Source organism: Mobula birostris, chromosome 20, assembly GCF_030028105.1.
Source record: "Mobula birostris isolate sMobBir1 chromosome 20, sMobBir1.hap1, whole genome shotgun sequence".
In the NCBI taxonomy this organism is placed as follows: Eukaryota; Metazoa; Chordata; class Chondrichthyes; order Myliobatiformes; family Myliobatidae; genus Mobula; species Mobula birostris.
The window spans coordinates 53,643,165-53,662,959 of NC_092389.1; the positions used below are offsets into that span (position 1 = coordinate 53,643,165).

At 49.6% G+C, this 19,795-nt stretch overlaps 1 protein-coding gene across 1 annotated transcript in view; it reads right to left on the minus strand.

Moving 5' to 3' along the window:
- sik2a (salt-inducible kinase 2a) overlaps positions 1–19,795 on the minus strand; it is a 249,348-nt gene that overhangs the window by 182,874 nt on the left and 46,679 nt on the right. Inside the window, exon 2 of the mRNA XM_072238566.1 lies at positions 2,634–2,750. Coding sequence (XP_072094667.1) covers positions 2,634–2,750 — 117 coding nt within the window. The remainder of the gene's footprint in view (positions 1–2,633; positions 2,751–19,795) is intronic.

Genomic DNA, 19,795 nt, shown 5'->3' on the forward strand with positions numbered 1-19,795 from the left:
ACTGCAAAAAGCAAGTGGGTTTTTTTTTTCAGGGCCAACTGGCCTAATTCTGCTCCTGTATCTTATGGTCTTATGGAATAATGAGGTAATTGTAGACACGAGAAAGTCGGCAGACACTGGAAACTCACACAAAATGCAAGAGGAACTCGGCACCTCGGGCGATGTCTGTGGAAAAGAATGAACAGTTGACATTTCGGGCCAAGATCCTCCTGAGTCCTGAAGAAGTGTCTCGGCCCGAAACATGGACAGTCCTGGAGAAGGGTCTTGACCCGGAGCGTCAGTTATCTACTTGTTTCCACAGATGCTGCCTGACACGCTGAGCTCCTCCAGCGTTTTCTGTGTGTTGACAATGAGGCCACGTTCACCACTCTGCAATCCAGTAGCGGAAGGGAAGAAGCTGCTTTCTGAATCACTGAGTGTGCGCCTTGAAGCTCCTGCACCTCCTCACTGTTAGTAGTGTCCCTGACTGCGAGGGTCTTCAATGATGGGTACCGTCTTCCTTAGGCACTGCATCTTGAAGATGCCCTCTATGGTGGGCAAGGGCTCTGCCCATGGTGAAACTGCCCGAGTCTCTTTTCAACAAGTCCGTGCTTTCCCAGGTGCAAGTCGATTCTATTCCAAATAATCCCCCTCTTTCATTTACCTACCACTGATTTAACACGCACTGGCCTGTAATTCTGTGCTTTGCTCAAACAGAGGCTGAGTTTAAACAGCCAAAATTCCTACACACACACAATTTCAAAAGGAGCCCTCAGTCGTAAACCGAGAGCGAGGTTTCATCAATCTGAGGGCCGGGCCGATTTGGGGAAAGTCCAGGTACAGGCCCAGAAGGTATCAACACGGCATGGCCCGGGGCCTTTGAGCAAGCAATGACCTGGTTCGGACAATTTAAACGCCGGGCCGGACGGATTGAAAAGACAGGGTGTCAGGACCAGAGGCGAGGGTCAGACGGCTTCTCGGCTTCTGCTTGCTGCTCCATGGCACTCGCCCCACGCTTTGCTGCACTGAGGCCGAGGCTGTGGGCCTGCTCTGGGCTCTGTGATGTTTTGTTTCCTGTACGATGAACTGAGGCTGAGGCTCTGGGCTCCATGACGTTTTGTTCCCTGTGTGATGAACTGAGGCCGAGGCTCTGGGCCTGCTGTGGGATCTGTGACGTTTTGTTCATTGTGTGATGAACTGAGGCCGAGGCTCTGGGCCTGCTCCGTGACATTTTGTTCACTGTGTGATGAACTGAGGCCGAGGCTGTGGACCTGCTGCGGGATCTGTGACGTTTTGTTCACTGTGTGATGAACTGAGGCCGAGGCTGTGGGCCTGCTGTGGGATCTGTGGCGTTTTGTTCACTGTGTGATGAACTGAGGCCGAGGCTGTGGGCCTGCTGTGGGATCTGTGGCGTTTTGTTCACTGTGTGATGAACTGAGGCCGAGGCTCTGGACCTGCTGCGGGATCTGTGGCGTTTTGTTCCCTGTGTGATGAACTGAGGCCGAGGCTCTGGGCCTACTTCTGTTCTGAATGCTGTTTGTTAGCTTTTATCATTTGCACGATTTGGTTGTTTTCCCTCTCTCTCCCTCCCTCCCCACAGTGGGTTTTGTTTTCAATGAGTTCTTTTGGGTTTCTTTGTTCTGTGGGCTGCCTGTGAGGTGAAGAATCTCAAGGCTGCATAGCGTACACGTTGATCGTGAGTGCACTTTGAACTTTCAACTTTGAACACATGAAGGTGCCCAGTAACTAAATTCACATCATACCAGCTTCCCAGAGTCGCACAAACCCACAATGCAACCATTTCAAACGTGCCCAACAATTGTTTGGAACAAATGTAGCGCTTTTTTTCTAACCTCTCTTTCAAATATTGGGAAGTGAAAATTCTGTCAGTGACCTTTTGCAAACTTCTGCCCACACTTTGCTCATTTCCTCATCCCGCCAAGAAGTATTTGATATATATATTTATACTCATCAGCAAACCAAACATCAGGAGGAGTGGCAGCCACAAAATGGAGCAATGGTCACAAGAGTAGTGTGTTCACGGGGCATCGTAATACCTCACAGGCCCAAGGCTAAATAAATTAACAATAGCAGAACCCCTGCCCCACCCCGTTTTGCCAACCCGACAGAAGCGCTCATGGTGGGCACACACAAGAGAGGACCCAGTGCAAAAAGCCCGCTGAAAGAGAGTTGGCTTGCAAAGGGATAGAACGGGGCCGGCTAAGAAGTACCTCTTATCACAGAATGCCATGGAAGCCCCAACTCCCTCCCCCCCCGCCCACAAAAAACCGCAGTGAAACGGAATTCAGAAACAGGCACCGAGGGCGGCTGACTTGCCTTGCGCCAGAACGGTCAAAAGCACGGAACTAAGGCGGGGCGGGGGGGGGGGGGTTGGGAGCAAGACTCAAATCGGCCCTCTTCTGGGTGAGGGCCGGGGCAGGCAGAGATGCAGAAAGGACTCCTGTAGCGGCGGGACAGAACAAGCACGGTGGGAAGGCACCACGCTTAACTGGACCTCTCCAGTTAGCATCACAACCACTGTTTGACAACCCATTTGCAAAACAAAAAACAACACACAAAATTCTGTTGCCCTGGAAGCTTTCCTAGGTAGGGCAAGGAAGTAACCACAACAGGGGCCGGGTAAGGTTCATTACCTGGTGCAGTTTAATGATATGTGGATGGTCGAGCAGTTTCATGATCTGTACTTCTCTGTAAATCTTCTCCAAGTTCACAGCATCCAGTTGAGACTTGTCGATGATTTTAATCGCGACCTTCGCAGAGGAAAGAAGAGCGTTAGGGAGCGTGCACACGGGAAGAGCATCCATCGTCAGAGATCCCCACCACCCTGGCCGTCCCCACACCTCACTGCTACCACCAGGTAGAAGGCGAAGGAGCCTCCAGACTCACACCACCAGGCTCTAGAACTGTTCCCACCCCTCAACCATCGGGCTCTAGAACAGTTCCCACCCCGCAACCATCGGGCTCTAGAACAGTTCCCACTCCTCGACCATCAGGCCCTAGAACAGTTAACTGCCCCTCAACCATCGGGTTCTAGAACAGTTCCCACCCCTCAACCATCGGGCTCTAGAACAGTTCCCACCCCTCAACCATCAGCCTCTAAAAAAGTTGCTGAAGGTTGTAAATCTAGTCAGCTCCATCTTGGGCACTAGCCTACAAAGTACCCAGGACATCTTCAGGGAGCGGTGTCTCAGAAAGGCAGCGTCCATTATTAAGGACCCCCAGCACCCAGGGCATGTCCTTTTCTCACTGTTACTGTCAGGTAGGAGGTACAGAAGCCTGAAGGCACACACTCAGCGATTCAGGAACAGCTTCTTCCTCTCTGCCATCTGTTTTCTAAATGGACATTGAATCTTTGGGCACTACCTCACTTTTTTTAATATATAGTAATTCTGTCTTTGCACGGTTTTTTGTAATCTATTAAATGTACATAATTGATTTTCTTGTTCATTTATAATTATTTTTTATTTTATTTATAATTATCTTTCTCTGCTAGATTATGTATTGCAGTGAACTGCTGCTGCTAAGTTAACAAATTTCACATCACATGCCGGTGATAATAAACCTGATTCTGCCCCTCAACTATCAGGTTCTCGAATAAAATTTAAGTGCTCTTTTATCTTGTTATTTCATGCTCATTATTGATTGCTATTTACTTATTTGTCATCTGCATTTGCACGGTTTCTTTACAGTTCCCGACGCTTGCAGTTTAGTGATCCCGTTTACGGTCACCGTTCTATAGATTTGCCAAGTATGCCCGCGGAAAAAGAATCTCAGGTGTATGCACTCTGCAAACCTGTTTTACTTCAAACTTTGAGAAAGTCCGCCCATTCCAAACTCCCTCTCCCTTGGCGTCAAACTGTGGCTATCACTTTCGAACTTTGAGAACTTGTAGAGCTATTTTAAATTCTGTTGTTCTATTGGTTTAAGAGAAGGCAGGAAATGTTGGAAGCAGAGACGTGTTATTCACCCAGTGGAAGGAAGGGCAGATTTAAATTGATAAATTGGTTGATTATTGTCACATGTACTGAGGTACACTGAAGTGCTTTTGGCCTGAACACCGTTCATTACGGAGAGTTCAATTCATTATAAAACTCTAATCATACAGTTCCGGCCGCCCCTCTGCAGGAAGGATGTTGAAGCTTTGGAGAGGGTGCAGAAGAGGTTTATCAGGGTGCTGCCTGGTTTAGAGGGCGCGTGCTATCAGGAGAGGCAGGACACACTTGGATTTTCTCTGGAGCGCCGGAGGCTGAGGGGGGATCTCAGACATCCCACCTCTCCTGGAACTTCCGGGAGCCTCCCACATATTAATAGTAACTCCCTGATGCCTGCAAATTATATATAATATCACGGAAATCAATGGAGTGGAGGGGAGAGGGGGAGGGGGGAGAGGGGGGAGGGGGGAGGGGGGAGGGGGAGGGGGAGGGGGAGGGGAGGAGGGGGAGGGGGAGGGGGAGGGGGAGGAGGGGGAGGAGGAGGAGGGGGAGAGGGGGGGGAGGGGGAGCGGGAGGGGGAGGGGGAGGGGGAGGGAGAGGGAGAGGGAGAGGGAGAGGGAGAGGGAGAGGGAGAGGGAGAGGGAGAGGGAGAGGGACAGACATACATACATACATGGGAGAGTGTTCCAAAAAATAAGAAAATATAAAACTTACTTCACCCCAGACTACACTAAAGTTTACCCCTGCCTAATAGGGGTCAAAAATAATGACAGTGTTGCTCGCTGCTCTGTTTGCAACAGTGACTTTTCTATTGCCCATGGTGGGTTAAAATGTAAAAGACGTGTTGAGGTGAGTTTAACAGGTGTTATTCGTTCATTAGCATAGCTAACGTTATTTAAACTAGCTGGCTAGCTGCTAAGGAGCTACTCTATTGCAGACATCCCACCTCTCCTGGAAGTTCCGGGAGTCTCCCGCAAATTGATGGTGCTACCTCCCTGAAATGAGTTTTTGCAGGGTGGGGTGTCTGAGATCTGACAGAGGTTTGGAAAATTCTGAGAGGCACAGATAGAGTGGACAGGGAGCATCTTTCTCCCCCAGAGTTGAAACGTCTAATACCAGAGGGCAGGCATTGAAGTCGAGAGGGGGTAGGGTCAAGAGAGGTGTGGGGGGTAAGTTTTTTTTAAACTCAGAGAGTCGTGGGTGCCGGGAATGTCTGCCTGGTGTGGTGGTAGAGGCAATGGAGGCTTTTAAGAGACGTTTAGAAAGGTGTTTAGTATGAGGAAGATGGAGGGAAGTGGACACAGTGTAGGTCGGAGTGATTAGTGTTTGAGCGTTTTAAATTTGATTTTTAGCTGGTTCGGCACAACATCATGGTCCGAACGGCCCGTTCCTGAGCTGTATTCTTCTATGTTCTATATTTGAATACTACATCGAGGTAGCACAAGGGGTGGGGAGGGGAAGAAAAGAGCAAGAAAAAAAAGAATGCAGAGAAAAGTGTGACAGTTACAGGGAAAGTGCAGCACAGGCAGGAGAGCTGTGAACACCACACTATCTGTGCTTTCAGCATTTCCTGCCTTCTCTTTAAAATGATAAAGAACAGAATTCTTCACTTATCAGACGGTTCAATTCTACAGGGCTTTATTGGGTTAGATTCCGAGTTCAAGAGTGCATCTTCTCATATCCAGTCAGCTCGTCGTAATAATTGTAATGCCCTGCTTCGCATTTTTATTTTACTGTTCTGTGTTTGATTTTTTGTGCTGTTCTCCGCAAGCTGCTTTGTTTGGGTTTCTGTTGAAGGTAAAGAGAGGAGAATTGTGCGCCATCCAACAGGGACGGCCGGATGAAGGGGAGAATCACACAGCAGCCACACAAACAGGAGGTTTTGGGGTGGGCTCACACCCCAATCTCACACGGTCGGCAGGGCCGGAGATCGACCTCCCCAGACTTACGCGGCCGACGGAACCACAGCGTTTCACAATATATTTTGGACAAAACTTATCATCCCTTCCATTCATACATTGCTCAGCTAAACGTTCATAGTTATACGTTATTGATCCCAAGGGCAATTGGGTTTTGTTACAGTTGCAGCAACCAAGAATAGAGTATAAATATAGCAATATAAAACCATAATAATATATAAATTATGCCAGGAAATAAGTCCAGGACCAGCCTATCGGCTCAGGGTGTCTGACTCTCCAAGGGAGGAGTTGTAAAGTTTGATGGCCACAGGCAGGAATGACTTCCTATGACGCTCTGTGCTGCATCTCGGTGGAATGAGTCTCTGGCTGAATGTACTCCTGTGCCCACCCAGTACATTATGTAGTGGATGGGAGACATTGTCCAAGATGGCATGCAACTTGGACAGCATCCTCTTTTCAGACACCACCGTCAGAGAGTCCAGTTCCATCCCCACAACATCACTGGCCTTACGAATGAGTTTGTTGATTCTGTTGGTGTCTGCCACCCTCAGCCTGAGCTTCCAATTTAACTTAAAATTTGCAAAGTTACATAAAGCATGCACAGGGGGGGAAAAAATGGCTCTTTGGTCCAACATTCCTGAGCTGCTAGTAATGCCAATTGGCACTAATTCCAACAGCTCAAGCAAATAAGCATGCTATTAGCATATTATAATGACATTTCCATATTATGAGCTTATTAGCACATTGCCTTTCTTTTGCTACCCCGTACACACCAAGATAAAGATAATCAAACCCTTCCTAGGCAAACCATGGAAGTGGGGAAGGATGGGGGAGAAACTGAATCGTCCCTGGCGTGGTGTTGAGGCACAAGCTATTACCGTTAATAAACAACTCCAAATCTAAACCCGTACCAAAGGGAAGCCACAATACTACCCTCTCCGCCCGTGCAAGCCGAACGTAAGGGGGCATTTGAGAAGGTCCCACAGGGGCGGCTCACCCAGGGGCACGTCAGATCCACGAGCACTTGGCCATTCAGATGCAAAGTTACGTCACTGAGAGAAGACAGAGGGTAGTGGTTGACGGGACTTAACCTGACTGAGCTAGCTGTACTCCGGGGGGACATCGGTAATTCCCATCATCATTACGCGCCATGTCGTAGGACATGGTCTACGTCAGGGTGTTCCCAATGTGGCGTCCACGGACCCTCTAGCTTAACGGTTTTGGTCCATGGCATAAACTAAAGGCCTTCTTCTGTGGGCAGTGTGACTTTGCAAGTTGGGTGACGCCCCCACTCCCAGCCATTATCAATACTTTTCAGAGACTGTCTGCCTGGTGTCAGGGGTCGCTTAACCAGGTCTCGGTGATCTGCACCGGCTGCTCGTACGACCGTCCGCCAGCTGCTCCCGCGGCTTCACGTGACCCTGAGCGGGGGCAGGGGGTGCAGGGTTTGGGGCCAAGCAGGTGCGGCACCTCACCCAAGGGTGACCTGCAGGCTTAGTGGAAGGAAGGAGCACATCGCAAACTTTTCCACCCCGCCACCCAGTGGTACCAGTGTACCAGTACCCCCCCCCCCCCCCGCTGACGGTGACGGATACGCCGCCGATCGCGGGCGAGGGGGCTGAAGCGAATAATTTGCAGGCGATACGGCGGCTGGCGGCGGCGTGGAGGGTGCCTGGGGCGTGCGGTAGATCCGTTGTAGTAGGTGGCAGACGGGAGTTCCACCCGGCCAAAGTGTGAGCATTGGGGAGCGAGTGCAAGGTAACAGAGCACAGTTAATGGCAGAACCCCGAACAGCGCTGGCGTACGCAGGGACGTCGGGGGCCAAATCTGTAGCTCGCTGAGAATAGCTGCACAGGTTGATGGATTGACAAAAATGGCATATGGCGTGCTCATTAGCCCTGGCAAGGAGTCCAAGAGCTTTAAGGTTTGGCTGCGTGCATTTATCTAACCGTTATCCAGTCTTGAGGAGGAGGTAGGGAGGACACAGAAGAGGTCTACCCCAGGATTCGAAGCTACGGGGAGAGGTTTGGAACGGCGGAGGCTGGGGGGGAGGCACAACAGAAGGCAGGGGAGGAACGGATAGAGTCGGTGGCCAGCAGCTAACGCACATCCCTGGAGCCAGTACTGCAGGACACTCGGGGTAGGTTCAGAGGAGATGTGGAGGGCAAGATCCCCACTATAGAGTGTACTGGGTGCCTGCTACATCCTGCCAAGGGCGGCAGTGGAGGTGAATATGATAAGAAAGATAGGAGGCACTTATTTGTTAGGCTTTTAATCCTGGGTCAGCGACCTTCTCCTGTGGTGTTCCAACAGAATGATGAAAGGCTCGTAGAAATAAACTGGGTAATCCAGAGATAGGCGGCCCATCTGAATCTCTCCTCTGGCGTTAGTCTGCTGCCTGGCTAAACTTATCCCTTCTACTACAAAAGAGACGGTTCGACACTTGCAGGAGACACAAGGCAGTGCTTGGAAAGGGCATGAGCAAAAGAGGCCGGAAAACACAAGTCTCCTCTGATGCACCCGCTGTCCCCATTTTGATCAGATTGCCCAGGGCCCCACTCCAGTCCTGGTCTGCATAAGACCATAAGACATAGGAGCAGAATCAGGCCATCTGGCCCATCGAGTCTGTTCCGCTGTTCAATCATAGCTGATCTTTTTTTCCCTCTGTCTCCTCCTCAACGCCAGTTCCCGGCCTTCTCCCCGTAACCTTTGATGCCATGTCCAATCAAGAATCTATCAATCTCTGCCTTAAATACACCCAACGACCTCTGGCCCCCGCAGGTGCATGTGTCAACGAATTCCACAAATTCACTACCCTTTGGCTAAAAAATTTCTCCGCATTTCTGTGTTGAAAGGGCGCCCCTCTATCCAGAGGCTGTGCCCTTTCATCTCTGACACCCAAAGCCCTTTTTCCCAATCTGGCCTTCAGTTCAGCACAACTCAGAGTCACACAGTGGGATGGGACGATACCCATCTTTCCAGCACAACTCAGAGTCACACAGTGGGATGGCACGACACCTGTCTCTCCAGTACAACTCAGAGTCACACACTGGGATGGGACGATACCCGTCTCTCCAGCCCAACTCAGTCACACAGTGGGATGGCACGACACCTGTCTCTCCAGTACAACTCAGAGTCACACACTGGGATGGGACGATACCCGTCTCTCCAGCCCAACTCAGTCACACAGTGGGATGGCACGACACCCGTCTCTCCAGTACAACTCAGAGTCACACAGTGGGATGGGACGATACCCGTCTCTCCAGCCCAACTCAGTCACACAGTGGGATGGCACGACACCCGTCTCTCCAGTACAACTCAGAGTCACACAGTGGGATGGGACGACACCCGTCTCTCCAGCACAACTCAGAGTCACACAGTGGGATGGCACGACACCCGTCTCTCCAGTACAGCTCAGAGTCACACAGTGGGATGGCACGACTGCCATTTCTCCAACCCCACTCGTCCAGGATTTCCAAGTTGCCTATCTGAGTTAGTCACAATTTCCTGGATTTCCTTTTGTCTGCCTGTATAGTACCCATACTAATGTTTTTCATTAAAATATTATTAGACTTGACTCAACCACATCTTCATTCCACAAATACACAACTGATGGGTGAAGAAATTGCCCCACAGATCCATCTCAAATCTTTCCCCCAACCCAGAGAGAGCGAGCATTTTCATCTTCCTGGGTGTCAAGATCTCTGAGGGTCTAACCTGGTCCCAACATATCGATGCAGTTGTCAAGAAGGCAAGACAGTGACTATACTTCATTCAGAGTCTGAAGAGATTTGGTATGTTAACAAATACAGTCAAAAACTTCTATAGATGTACCGTGGAGAGCATTCAGACAGGCTGCATCACTGTCTGGTATGGAGGGGCTACTGCACAGGACTGAAAGAAGCTGCAGAGGGTTATAAATCTAGTCAACTCCATCTTGGGCACCAGCCTACAAAGTACCCAGGACATCTTCAGGGAGCGGTGTCTCAGAAAGGCAGCGTCCATTATTAAGGACCTCCAGCACCCAGGGCATGCCCTTTTCTCACTGTTACCATCAGGTAGGAGATACAGACGCTGAAGACACACACTCAGCGATTCAGGAACAGCTTCTTCCCCTCTGCCACCCGATTCCTAAATGGACTTTGAACCCACGGACACCACCTCACTTTTTAAAAAAATATATCATTTCTAATTTTACACGATTTTTAATCTAATCAATGTACATATACTTTATTTATTTTTACCTTTTTCCCTTCTAGATCATGTATTGCACCGAACTGCTGCTAAGTTGACAAACTTCACGACACACACCGGTGATAGTAAACCCGATTCCGATTCTTAAACCTCTGGCTTTTGGTTCTCTCCACCCGGTCAAACGATTGCGTGCATTTGCCCTGCTAATGCCCCTCACGATTCTGTGCACCTCTGCGAGGTTACTGCTCAGCCTCCTCCCTGCCAACGGGGAAGGTCATCGCCTGCCCCGCCCCTCCCTCTGTGACTCACGCCCAGGGATCCTGGCAACGTTCTCATGAGTCGTCCTTGCTATCATTCCTGTGACCGAGTCATCAAAACTCCCCATTGGTTTGATTGTCAGTCTTGGCTTACATGTAGTTTTTTTCAGAAATTCTACTGTATTTCCCAGAGCCATCAGAAGTTTTCTGATGACTCTGCCATAGTTGGATGCATCAGCAAGGGAGATGAGGCTGAGTACAGGGCTACGGTAGGAAACTTTGTCACATGGTGTGAGCAGAATTATCTGCAGCTTAATGTGAAAAAGACTAAGGAGCTGGTGGTAGACCTGAGGAGAGCAAGACCTGTTTTCACCCAGGGGGTCAGTGTGGACATGGTGGAGGATTACAAACACCTGCAGATATGAATTGACAATAAACTGGACTGGTTAAAGAACACTGAGGCTGTCTACAAGAAGGGTCAGAGCCGTCTCTATTTCCTGAGGAGACTGAGGTCCTTTAACATCGGCCGGACGATGCTGAGGATGTTCTACGAGTCTGTGGTGGCCAGTGCTATTGTGTTTGCTGTTGTGTGCTGGGGCAGCAGGCTGAGGGTAGCAGACACCAACAGAATCAACAAACTCATTCGTAAGGCCAGCGATGTTGTGGGGATGGAACTGGACTCTCTGACGGTGGTGTCTGAAAAGAGGATGCTGTCCAAGTTGCATGTCATCTTGGACAATGTCTCCCATCCACTACATAATGTACTGGGTGGGCACAGGAGTACATTCAGCCAGAGACTCATTCCACCGAGATGCAACACAGAGCGTCATAGGAAGTCATTCCTGCCTGTGGCCATCAAACTTTACAACTCCTCCCTTGGAGGGTCAGACACCCTGAGCCAATAGGCTGGTCCTGGACTTATTTCCTGGCATAATTTACATATTACTATTTAACTATTTATGGTTTTATTACTATTTATTACTTATGGTGCAACTGTAACGAAAACCAATTTCCCCCGGGATCAATAAAGTATGACTATGACTATGATTTCTTTATTTCCCTGCGAATACCAGCAAGAAAATGAATCTCAAGGTAGTGTACTGTGACATATGCATACTTTGATAACAAATTGACTTTGAACTTTGAAAACTGTTACACAGCACTCGGCGGGCACCGTCTCATTCATGGCTTGTACATCTGCGACATAATATCCCGAACTTCTATAGTTAGTGCCCTGACCAGCGACGGCTAGCGCGCCAAAATCCTTCTTCACCACCCTGCCCACCTCTAATGTCACTTGTGGGGAACTTTGCACTTGCACCCCCAGCTCCCTGTGTACTGCAACCCTCACATTGGTCCTGCAATTCATCCTTGAAATCCTACCGTAGTTTTACTTCCAAAGATGTCCACTCCAAGGTCCCTGTGTTCTACAACACTCTCCGTAGCCCTACCATTCATCGTTGAATTCCTACCGTAGTTTTACTTCCAAAAGTGTCCACTCCAAAGTCACAAGTTCTACAACCCTCTTCATAGCCCTATCATTCATCGTTGAATTCCTACTGTAGTTTTACTTCCAAAAGTGTCCACTCCAAAGTCCACAATTTCTACAACATTCCCTCCCCATGGCCCTACCATTGATCACTGAATTCCTAGCCGGATTTCACTTCCAAAAATGTCCACTGCATGGTCCCTGTGTTCTACAACACTCCCACCCCCACAGCCCTACAATTCATCATTGAATTCCGACCATAGTTTCACTTCCAAACATCTCCATTCCGTGGTCCCTGTGTTCTACAACACTCCCACCCCCACGTCCCTACAATTCATCATTGAATTCCTACCGTACTTTCAGTTCCAAAAAAATGTCCACTCCCAGCTCCACGTACCATTCATGGGGTCAAATTTCCAGTGCGGTTTCTGCCAGTATTCACGTGGATAATGAAACGACTGGTCACCCAGCAGTTTAACCGGGTCAGCACAGACTAGAAGGGCTGAAGGGCCTGCCTCTTGCACGCGTGAGGTCCGCGCAGATGGCTTTCCCGTGGCTCTGACCCTAACAGCTCTTCACATCGCTCGCTCCTTCGGTCCCACAGTCAGCTCAGCTGATTAAAAAAAAATCGCGGTTCTCTGATCTCCCATTATTACAGGTCGACCTCCGTTAATCCGGCACCACTGGGACCTGAGGAATGCCGGATTACAGAAGGATCACATTAAGCATAATCAGTGCCGGATTATCGAAGGAACCGGATCACAGGTGGTCGGATCAGTGAAGGTCGACCTGTATTTTTTTCCTCAGGAAAATCCTACAAAAGGTAGTGGATTTAGCCCAGTATATCACGGGTTGATAAGCCCTCCAGACCATCGAGCAACATCTACGGGCAACGTCGCTAAGGGAAAGCAACATCCATCGTCGGCGATGCTCACCACCCAGGCCAGGCTCTCCTCCCACTGCTGCAGTCAGGTAGAAGGTACAGGAGCCTCTGGACTCGCACCGCCAGGGTCAGGAACAATCACCGCCCCTCACCCCTCAGGCTCTCGAACAAAAGGGGATTAACTGCACTCACTCACCATCCATTGAGATGCTCCCACAACCAGAGATCTCACTATAAGGACTCTTCGCCATGTTATTTCATGCTCTGATAATTTATTGATATCTACATGTATTTGCATTTGCACAGTTTGCTGTTCTGCACTCTGGTTGATCTTTCACTGGTAATGTTACAGAGTACCGCCCAGGAACAGGCCCTTCGGCCCATCTAGTCCTTGCCAGAACTACTCCCTTCGACCTTCACCGTGACCACAGCCTTCCATACCCCTGCTGATCATCTCCTCTTCTCTCCAACTTTGAAACTGAGCTTGCTGCTGGCAGTTCGTTCCACTCTCTCTTGACCCTCTGAATAGAGAAGTTTCCCCTCGTGTTCCCCTTGAACTTTTCACCTTTCACCCTTAACCCACGACCTCTTGTCCCACCCAGCCTCAGTGCAACATGGCTGCTTGCCAATCTATACCCCTCATCTCTATCAAATCTCTTCTCAGGCTTCTATGCACTAAGGAATAAAACCATAACATATTTAATCTTTCCTTTTAACTCAGGTTCTCCAGAGACCCAGCAACATCCTTGTAAAATTTCCCTCCACCCTTTCAACCTTATTTACAGCTTTCCTGTAGGTAAGTGACCAAAACTAGACACGATACTCCAAACGAGGCCCCACCAACGTCTTATACAAACTTCAACGTAACATCCCACCTCCTGTGCTCAATACTTTTGATTCATGAAGGCCAACATGCCAAAAGCTTTCTTTACGACCCTACCTACCTGTGACGCCACTTCCAACGCATTATGGGCCCGTATTCCCAGATCCCTGGGAATACAGGAACTATTGTATAGGATTTCTGAGAATGCCCATGGGAAAATGAAACTCAGGGTTGTGCTTTGATAATAAAATTTACTTTGATCTAATGTTCCGTATTATTTACCATTATTATTCCCCAATTGTAATGCACTTTGAAATACTTTGCTCTTTACAGAAGTTTCTTTCCCCAGCTCACACACAATGCTGGGGGCACTCAGCACATCAGGGAGCACCCAGGGAACGGAACAAACAGTCCGTGTTTCCGTCCGAGACCCTTCCTCAGGGCTTTATTTAATTCCATGGACGCTGCCTGGATGCTGAGTTCCTCCAGAATTTTGTGGGAGTCTGATTTCCATCTGCAGAATCTCTTGCGTTTATCACTAATAGATCGCACCAACGGCAACAAATCCCACGACATGTGCTGGTGATATTAAACTTGATTGTGACTCTTTATTTCTACAGCTGAGCTCCTATCTACCACCTCCCTGGCAGCTTATTCCACTGGGAGGCCGAGTGCGTCAGGCGGCTAAAAAGATTCACTGTGTGATCGATGGGCCACATGCGCACTTGCCTCATTCTCACAACCAATCCGACACGGTTTACCCCCTGAAGTGTTTCACCTTTCACAATTAACCCTTGGCCTCCGGCTCCAATGTCGCTCAACCCAAGGGGGAAAAGCTAGCAAGCTCGGGGGGGGGGGGGGTCACCCGTCTTGTAAAGACACACTCTGCCCAGACAAAGGCAAAAGCAAACCATTTCTGTAGAAAAATTTGCCCAGAGCAATCATGGTCTCTCCATCACCATGATTGCTCTGGGCAAATTTTTCTACAGAAAAGGTTTGCTTTTGCCTTTGTCTGGGCAGAGTGTGTCTTTACAAGATGGGCGACCCCCCCCCCCCCACCCCCTAGCCCATGGTCAATACTCTTCAGAGATTGTCAGTGGTGGTACAACCCGGACTTGTGATCTGCACCGGCTGCTCGTAAGACCATCAACCACCTGCTCCCGGGGCCTCACGTGACCCTGAACAGGGGGCTGAGCAGGAGGTGCAGCTTACCCAAGGGAGACCTGCAGGCCAGCAGAGGGGAGGACTGCCTTACTCCTTACACCTCCAGGGAATAAAGTTCCAGCAATTCAGGTCCTCAATTCCCAGCAACATTCTTGTAAACTTTCTAAGAACCCGTTCAAACTCTTTGATAACTATTCCGGGAGATGCTGATTGTTAACAGTACACGACACTCGACATTGGGCCTCAGCACCATCTCGAGCAACATCAACAGAAGGTCACAGAACCGGCAGTGAAATCCCGACTGGAGAGGTAGAAGTGCCAAGAGCTCCTGTCCTGAATCAATGGACCGATGATACCACGTCGAATGAAATATGGAAATGTGTTCCCAGAGTTCGATCACACATCCCTATGATTGATCATTTACCATGCAAGTTATCTCATGCTACTTCCTCCTAGTGCGGAAAATCTTACACCAGTCTGCATACGTAGGTTACTTAAACAGTCAGTATATGTTTACATATATATGGTGCATATACAAATGTATATCCAGTCAATATATATTTCTAAACACCTTTCTAGAAGTCTAAAAAAAATACCCATTCACACCCCCCCTTATCACGACACTCACATCACCCGCCCCCCAACCCCCCCCCACACACACACACTCACATCACCACCCCCCCACACACACCGGTATTGTCCATTCACACCCCCCCCCCCGTAAACACCACACTGACATCACCCCCCCCACACACACACACCGGTATTGTCCATTCATTTCCCCCCCCCCCCGTAAACACCACACTCACATCACCCCTCCAAACACACACAGACACATCACCACCACCCCACACACACCGGTATTGTCCATTCACCCTCCTCCCGTAAACACCACACTCACATCACCCCCACACACACACACTGGTATTGTCCATTCATTCCCCCCCCCCGTAAACACCACACTCACATCACCCCTCCACACCGATTCTGAGCTGCTGAGCTTTTCTCCGTACACAAGTCGTGAGGACAACACACTTTCCCAGCTCTCTACGCATCGGGTTTTGTTTTTAAACAGCCCAGTTGATAAATATGAAAGGTGTTCTCGCTGGGTGGGTGACTTCATACATCCGTCTGTCTTCTGCAGGCTTTATTTCACCTTATTTAGACACAGCGATGACCCACAGGGCCTTCTGGCCCAGCAAACCACTCCACCCGGCTGTCCCTCCCCGGCTCGCTGTCGCCTCGGCGCTGGGCTCACCACGGTGCCTGTTTGCACCTTCGCGGGGGAACCCCTCACAGTCGCAGGAAGGACTTTGCAGGGGGGACGCCAGGCTTTGATCTGCAAAAACTCTGGCACCCTGAGCTGTGACAGCGTCACGCTAACCACCGACAGCAACCACTTCCAGTGACCTACTCAACTCAACGGTTAAGCAGCGAGCGCAATGGAAGGAAAAAAAAAGATCTCCAGCCCGTCCGTGGCTAAAATAATAATGGTGCACCGCAGCATAGAAGTCCCCGGTGTGGCCTTAAAGGCCGGGCCAGATTGGAAAGGTCAGGGTGTAGCGTCCGGAGGTGCGGTTCGCGAAGGCTCAGGTCTTTCCTCCGCGAGGTCTATCGCCTGCAGCTGTCGGGGCTCCCCAGTCAGCGGGCGTGCTTGCCCCCTGGGGAGAGGCTCGCTTTCCTCTCACTCCAGCCCCGAACTTTCCGTCGTTTGCACGATTCGCCCCGCACATCAGGTGCTCAACGATCTTCTTTTCTGCTAGATGGGTTCCACTGGGCGTCTTGGTTTTGCGTAACGAGACACACCTCAAGAGTGCATATTATATACTTTGGTGATGAGTGAACTTCGGTCACGGTTCAGCTGGGTCCTCCCCCCATTCTTCGCTTGGCGGTTGGCGATGCTCTTGCCCGAGGGGCCGAATCAACCCCCTCACGGACATCCGGCCCAAGCAGGCGTGCGAGCTGGCGGAACGTGGGGCAGGCCACGGTACGCAGGAGGAACTCAGCGGGCCAGGCAGGCGGCATCCGCGGGAAGGGGAGAGGACTGTCGACTCTCCGAGGGGGGCTGTCGCCGTGATGCACGGCCCTAACTTGAATCACCGACGATCCCGTTTCCTGCTTGACCCCAAGATGCTGCCGGACTGTCACTAGAGTGATTTTGTGGAGCCGTGACACCCCCTCTTTGCGCCGTGCGCGTGAGGAGTTATGCCTGGCTTTTCAGAGCCAATATTGATCTACAGCCAACAGCCGAGCTGATTGGTATCACACTGCTATCCGCAGGAGCTTACCCGTCCCACATCGGTTGCCTGCTCCCTACATCGCAATGGCTGCATTTCAGCACCACCAACTGTAAAACGCTTCCTGACACCAGGAGGAGACGATGGGCGCAACATAAATCAAAGCCTTTGTTTTCGCCTCGACAGTGAAGCTTCTGCGCAGGATGGATTGCAATCCTTGGAGCAGCAAGGTACGGGTCCGACAGCAGAACCAAGGAAGAGCTATACAAGTTCCAGCTCGCCTTCCAGACACTTACAACCCTCACCTGTAGGTCGTCTGCCCTGATATCTTGCCTGGGTACATCTTCAAGGTTCATTAGTAATATTACTGTGTAGTACCACAGAGTAATACTAGTAATATTTCTGTGAAGCACTCAGAGTAATGTATTATTTCATCAGTAACATTTTTGAGCAGCACCTGGGAGTAATATTAGTAATATTTCATTAGCAATATTGCAATGAAGTGCCTTGGAGTAATATTAGTAATACTCCTGTGAAGCAGTCAGTAATATTACCAATATTTCAATTAGTAACATTTCTGGGCAGCACCTCAGAGTAATATTAGTAATATTTCTGTGAAGCACCTTGGAGTAATACTAGTAATACTTCTGTGAAGCACCTTGGAGTGGAAAGGTGTTGTGTACACGGGGGTGATTTCGTACCCTGCTCATTCTTTGCAGCCCACATATCCTGTGCACTTCTATTCCTTCCAAGGGGCCCAAGCACCTGCCTTCTGTTGTGACTGAGCACGGGAGACTGAATGGTGGGCTGCCTGAGATGACGGAAGTGCCAGATGGATAATTTCAGATAAACCGTGACTTGCCAAAGGAAAAGCTTTAAGCGAGGGGGAGAAAAAAAAGAGCAGCTCGAATATAAGGGCTCAAACATCGGGGATAAACAAAGGGAACAGAAACATTAAACTCGTTCTAAACAGGCCACAGATGGTTCAACAACATAGGGTTTCTTAGGGAGAGAAATAGGAAAGTCTCATTTCAAACAGGTCATGGATGATACAAAAATTGAAGCTTTCAAGAGAGACAGAGAAAAAATATCATATCCTAAAGTTAGAACACTGGAATTTAAGTAGGGGCCACCAGGGTGTAGATTGAGTGCTTTGTCACACGGTGTGAGCAGAATTATCTGCAGCTTAATGTGAAAAAGACTAAGGAGCTGGTGGTAGACCTGAGGAGAGCTAAGGTACCGGTGATCCCTGTTTCCATCCAGGGGGTCAGTGTGGACATGGTGGAGGATTACAAATACCTGGGGATACGAATTGACAATAAACTGGACTGGTCAAAGAACACTGAGGCTGTCTATAAGAAGGGTCAGAGCCGTCTTTATTTCCTGAGGAGTCTGAGGTCCTTTAACATCTGCCGGACGATGCTGAGGATGTTCTACGAGTCTGTGGTGGCCAGTGCTATCATGTTTGCTGTTGTGTGCTGGGGCAGCAGGCTGAGGGTAACAGACACCAACAGAATCAACAAACTCATTCGTAAGGCCAGTGACGTTGTGGGGATGGAACTGGACTCTCTGATGGTGGTGTCTGAAAAGAGGATGCTGTCTAAGTTGCATGCCATCTTGGACAATGTCTCCCATCCACTACATAATGTACTGGGTGGGCACAGGAGTACATTCAGCCAGAGACTCATTCCACTGAGATGCAACACAGAGCGTCATAGGAAGTCATTCCTGCCTGTGGCCATCAAACTTTACAACTCCTCCCCGGAGGGTCAGACACCCTGAGCCAATAGGCTGGTCCTGGACTTATTTCCTGGCATAACCCACATACTATTATTTAACTATTTATGGTTTTACTACTATTTATTATTTATGGTGCAACTGTAACGAAAACCAATTTCCCCCGGGATCAATAAAGTATGACTATGACTACTCTGAATGGCCCACTGCAGAGCTATGTTTTCAACCCTTCCATTCTTTTCCCCCCGATTCCTTTCAATAAGTGTGTCTTCCTCGGGAATGCTTCAATTGTGAGTTGAGCCTCTATCCACCCCCCTTGATTTATAAACGGGGAAGCCGTGAGAAAGTCTGCGGGTGCTGGAAATCCAACGCGACTCACGCGAGACGCCAGGGGAACAGAGCAAGCAGCCGCCGCTTTAGGCCGAGGCCCTTTCTTCAGGCCTCTGTAGGCTGTGAGGGGCAGCCCCCGTCGTGGCTGGTGTTGCCCAGCCTGCACCCGACGCGCAAGGACTTCAGCGGTTTCCAGCGCACGAGGGGGGAGATGTACAAGGACGAGGAAGCTTTGGGAAAAGGCCCACCGGGATGTGGCCTGGAATACAAAGTAAATGGCAGGATACTGGGTAGTGTGGAGGAGCAGAGGGATCTGGGGGTACATGTCCACAGATCGCTGAAAGTTGCCTCACAGGTGGATAGGGTAGTTAAGAAAGCTTGTGGGGTGTTAGATTTCATAAGTCGAGGGATAGAGTTTAAGAGTCACGATGTAATGATGCAGCTCTATAAAACTCTGGTTAGGCCACACTTGGAATACTGTGTCCAGTTCTGGTCACCTCACTATAGGAAGGATGTGGAAGCATTGGAAAGGGTACATAGGAGACTTACCAGGATGCTGCCTGGTTTAGAGAGTATGGATTACGACCAGAGATTAAGGGAGCTCGGGCTTTACTCTTTGGAGAGAAGGAGGATGAGAGGAGACATGGTAGAGGTGTACAAGATAATAAGAGGAATAGATAGAGTGGATAGCCAGCGCCTCTTCCCCAGGGCACCACTGCTCAATACAAGAGGACATGGCTTTAAGGTAAGGAGTGGGAAGTTCAAGGGGGATATTAGAGGAAGGTTTTTTACTCAGAGAGTGGTTGGTGCATGGAATGCACTGCCTGAGT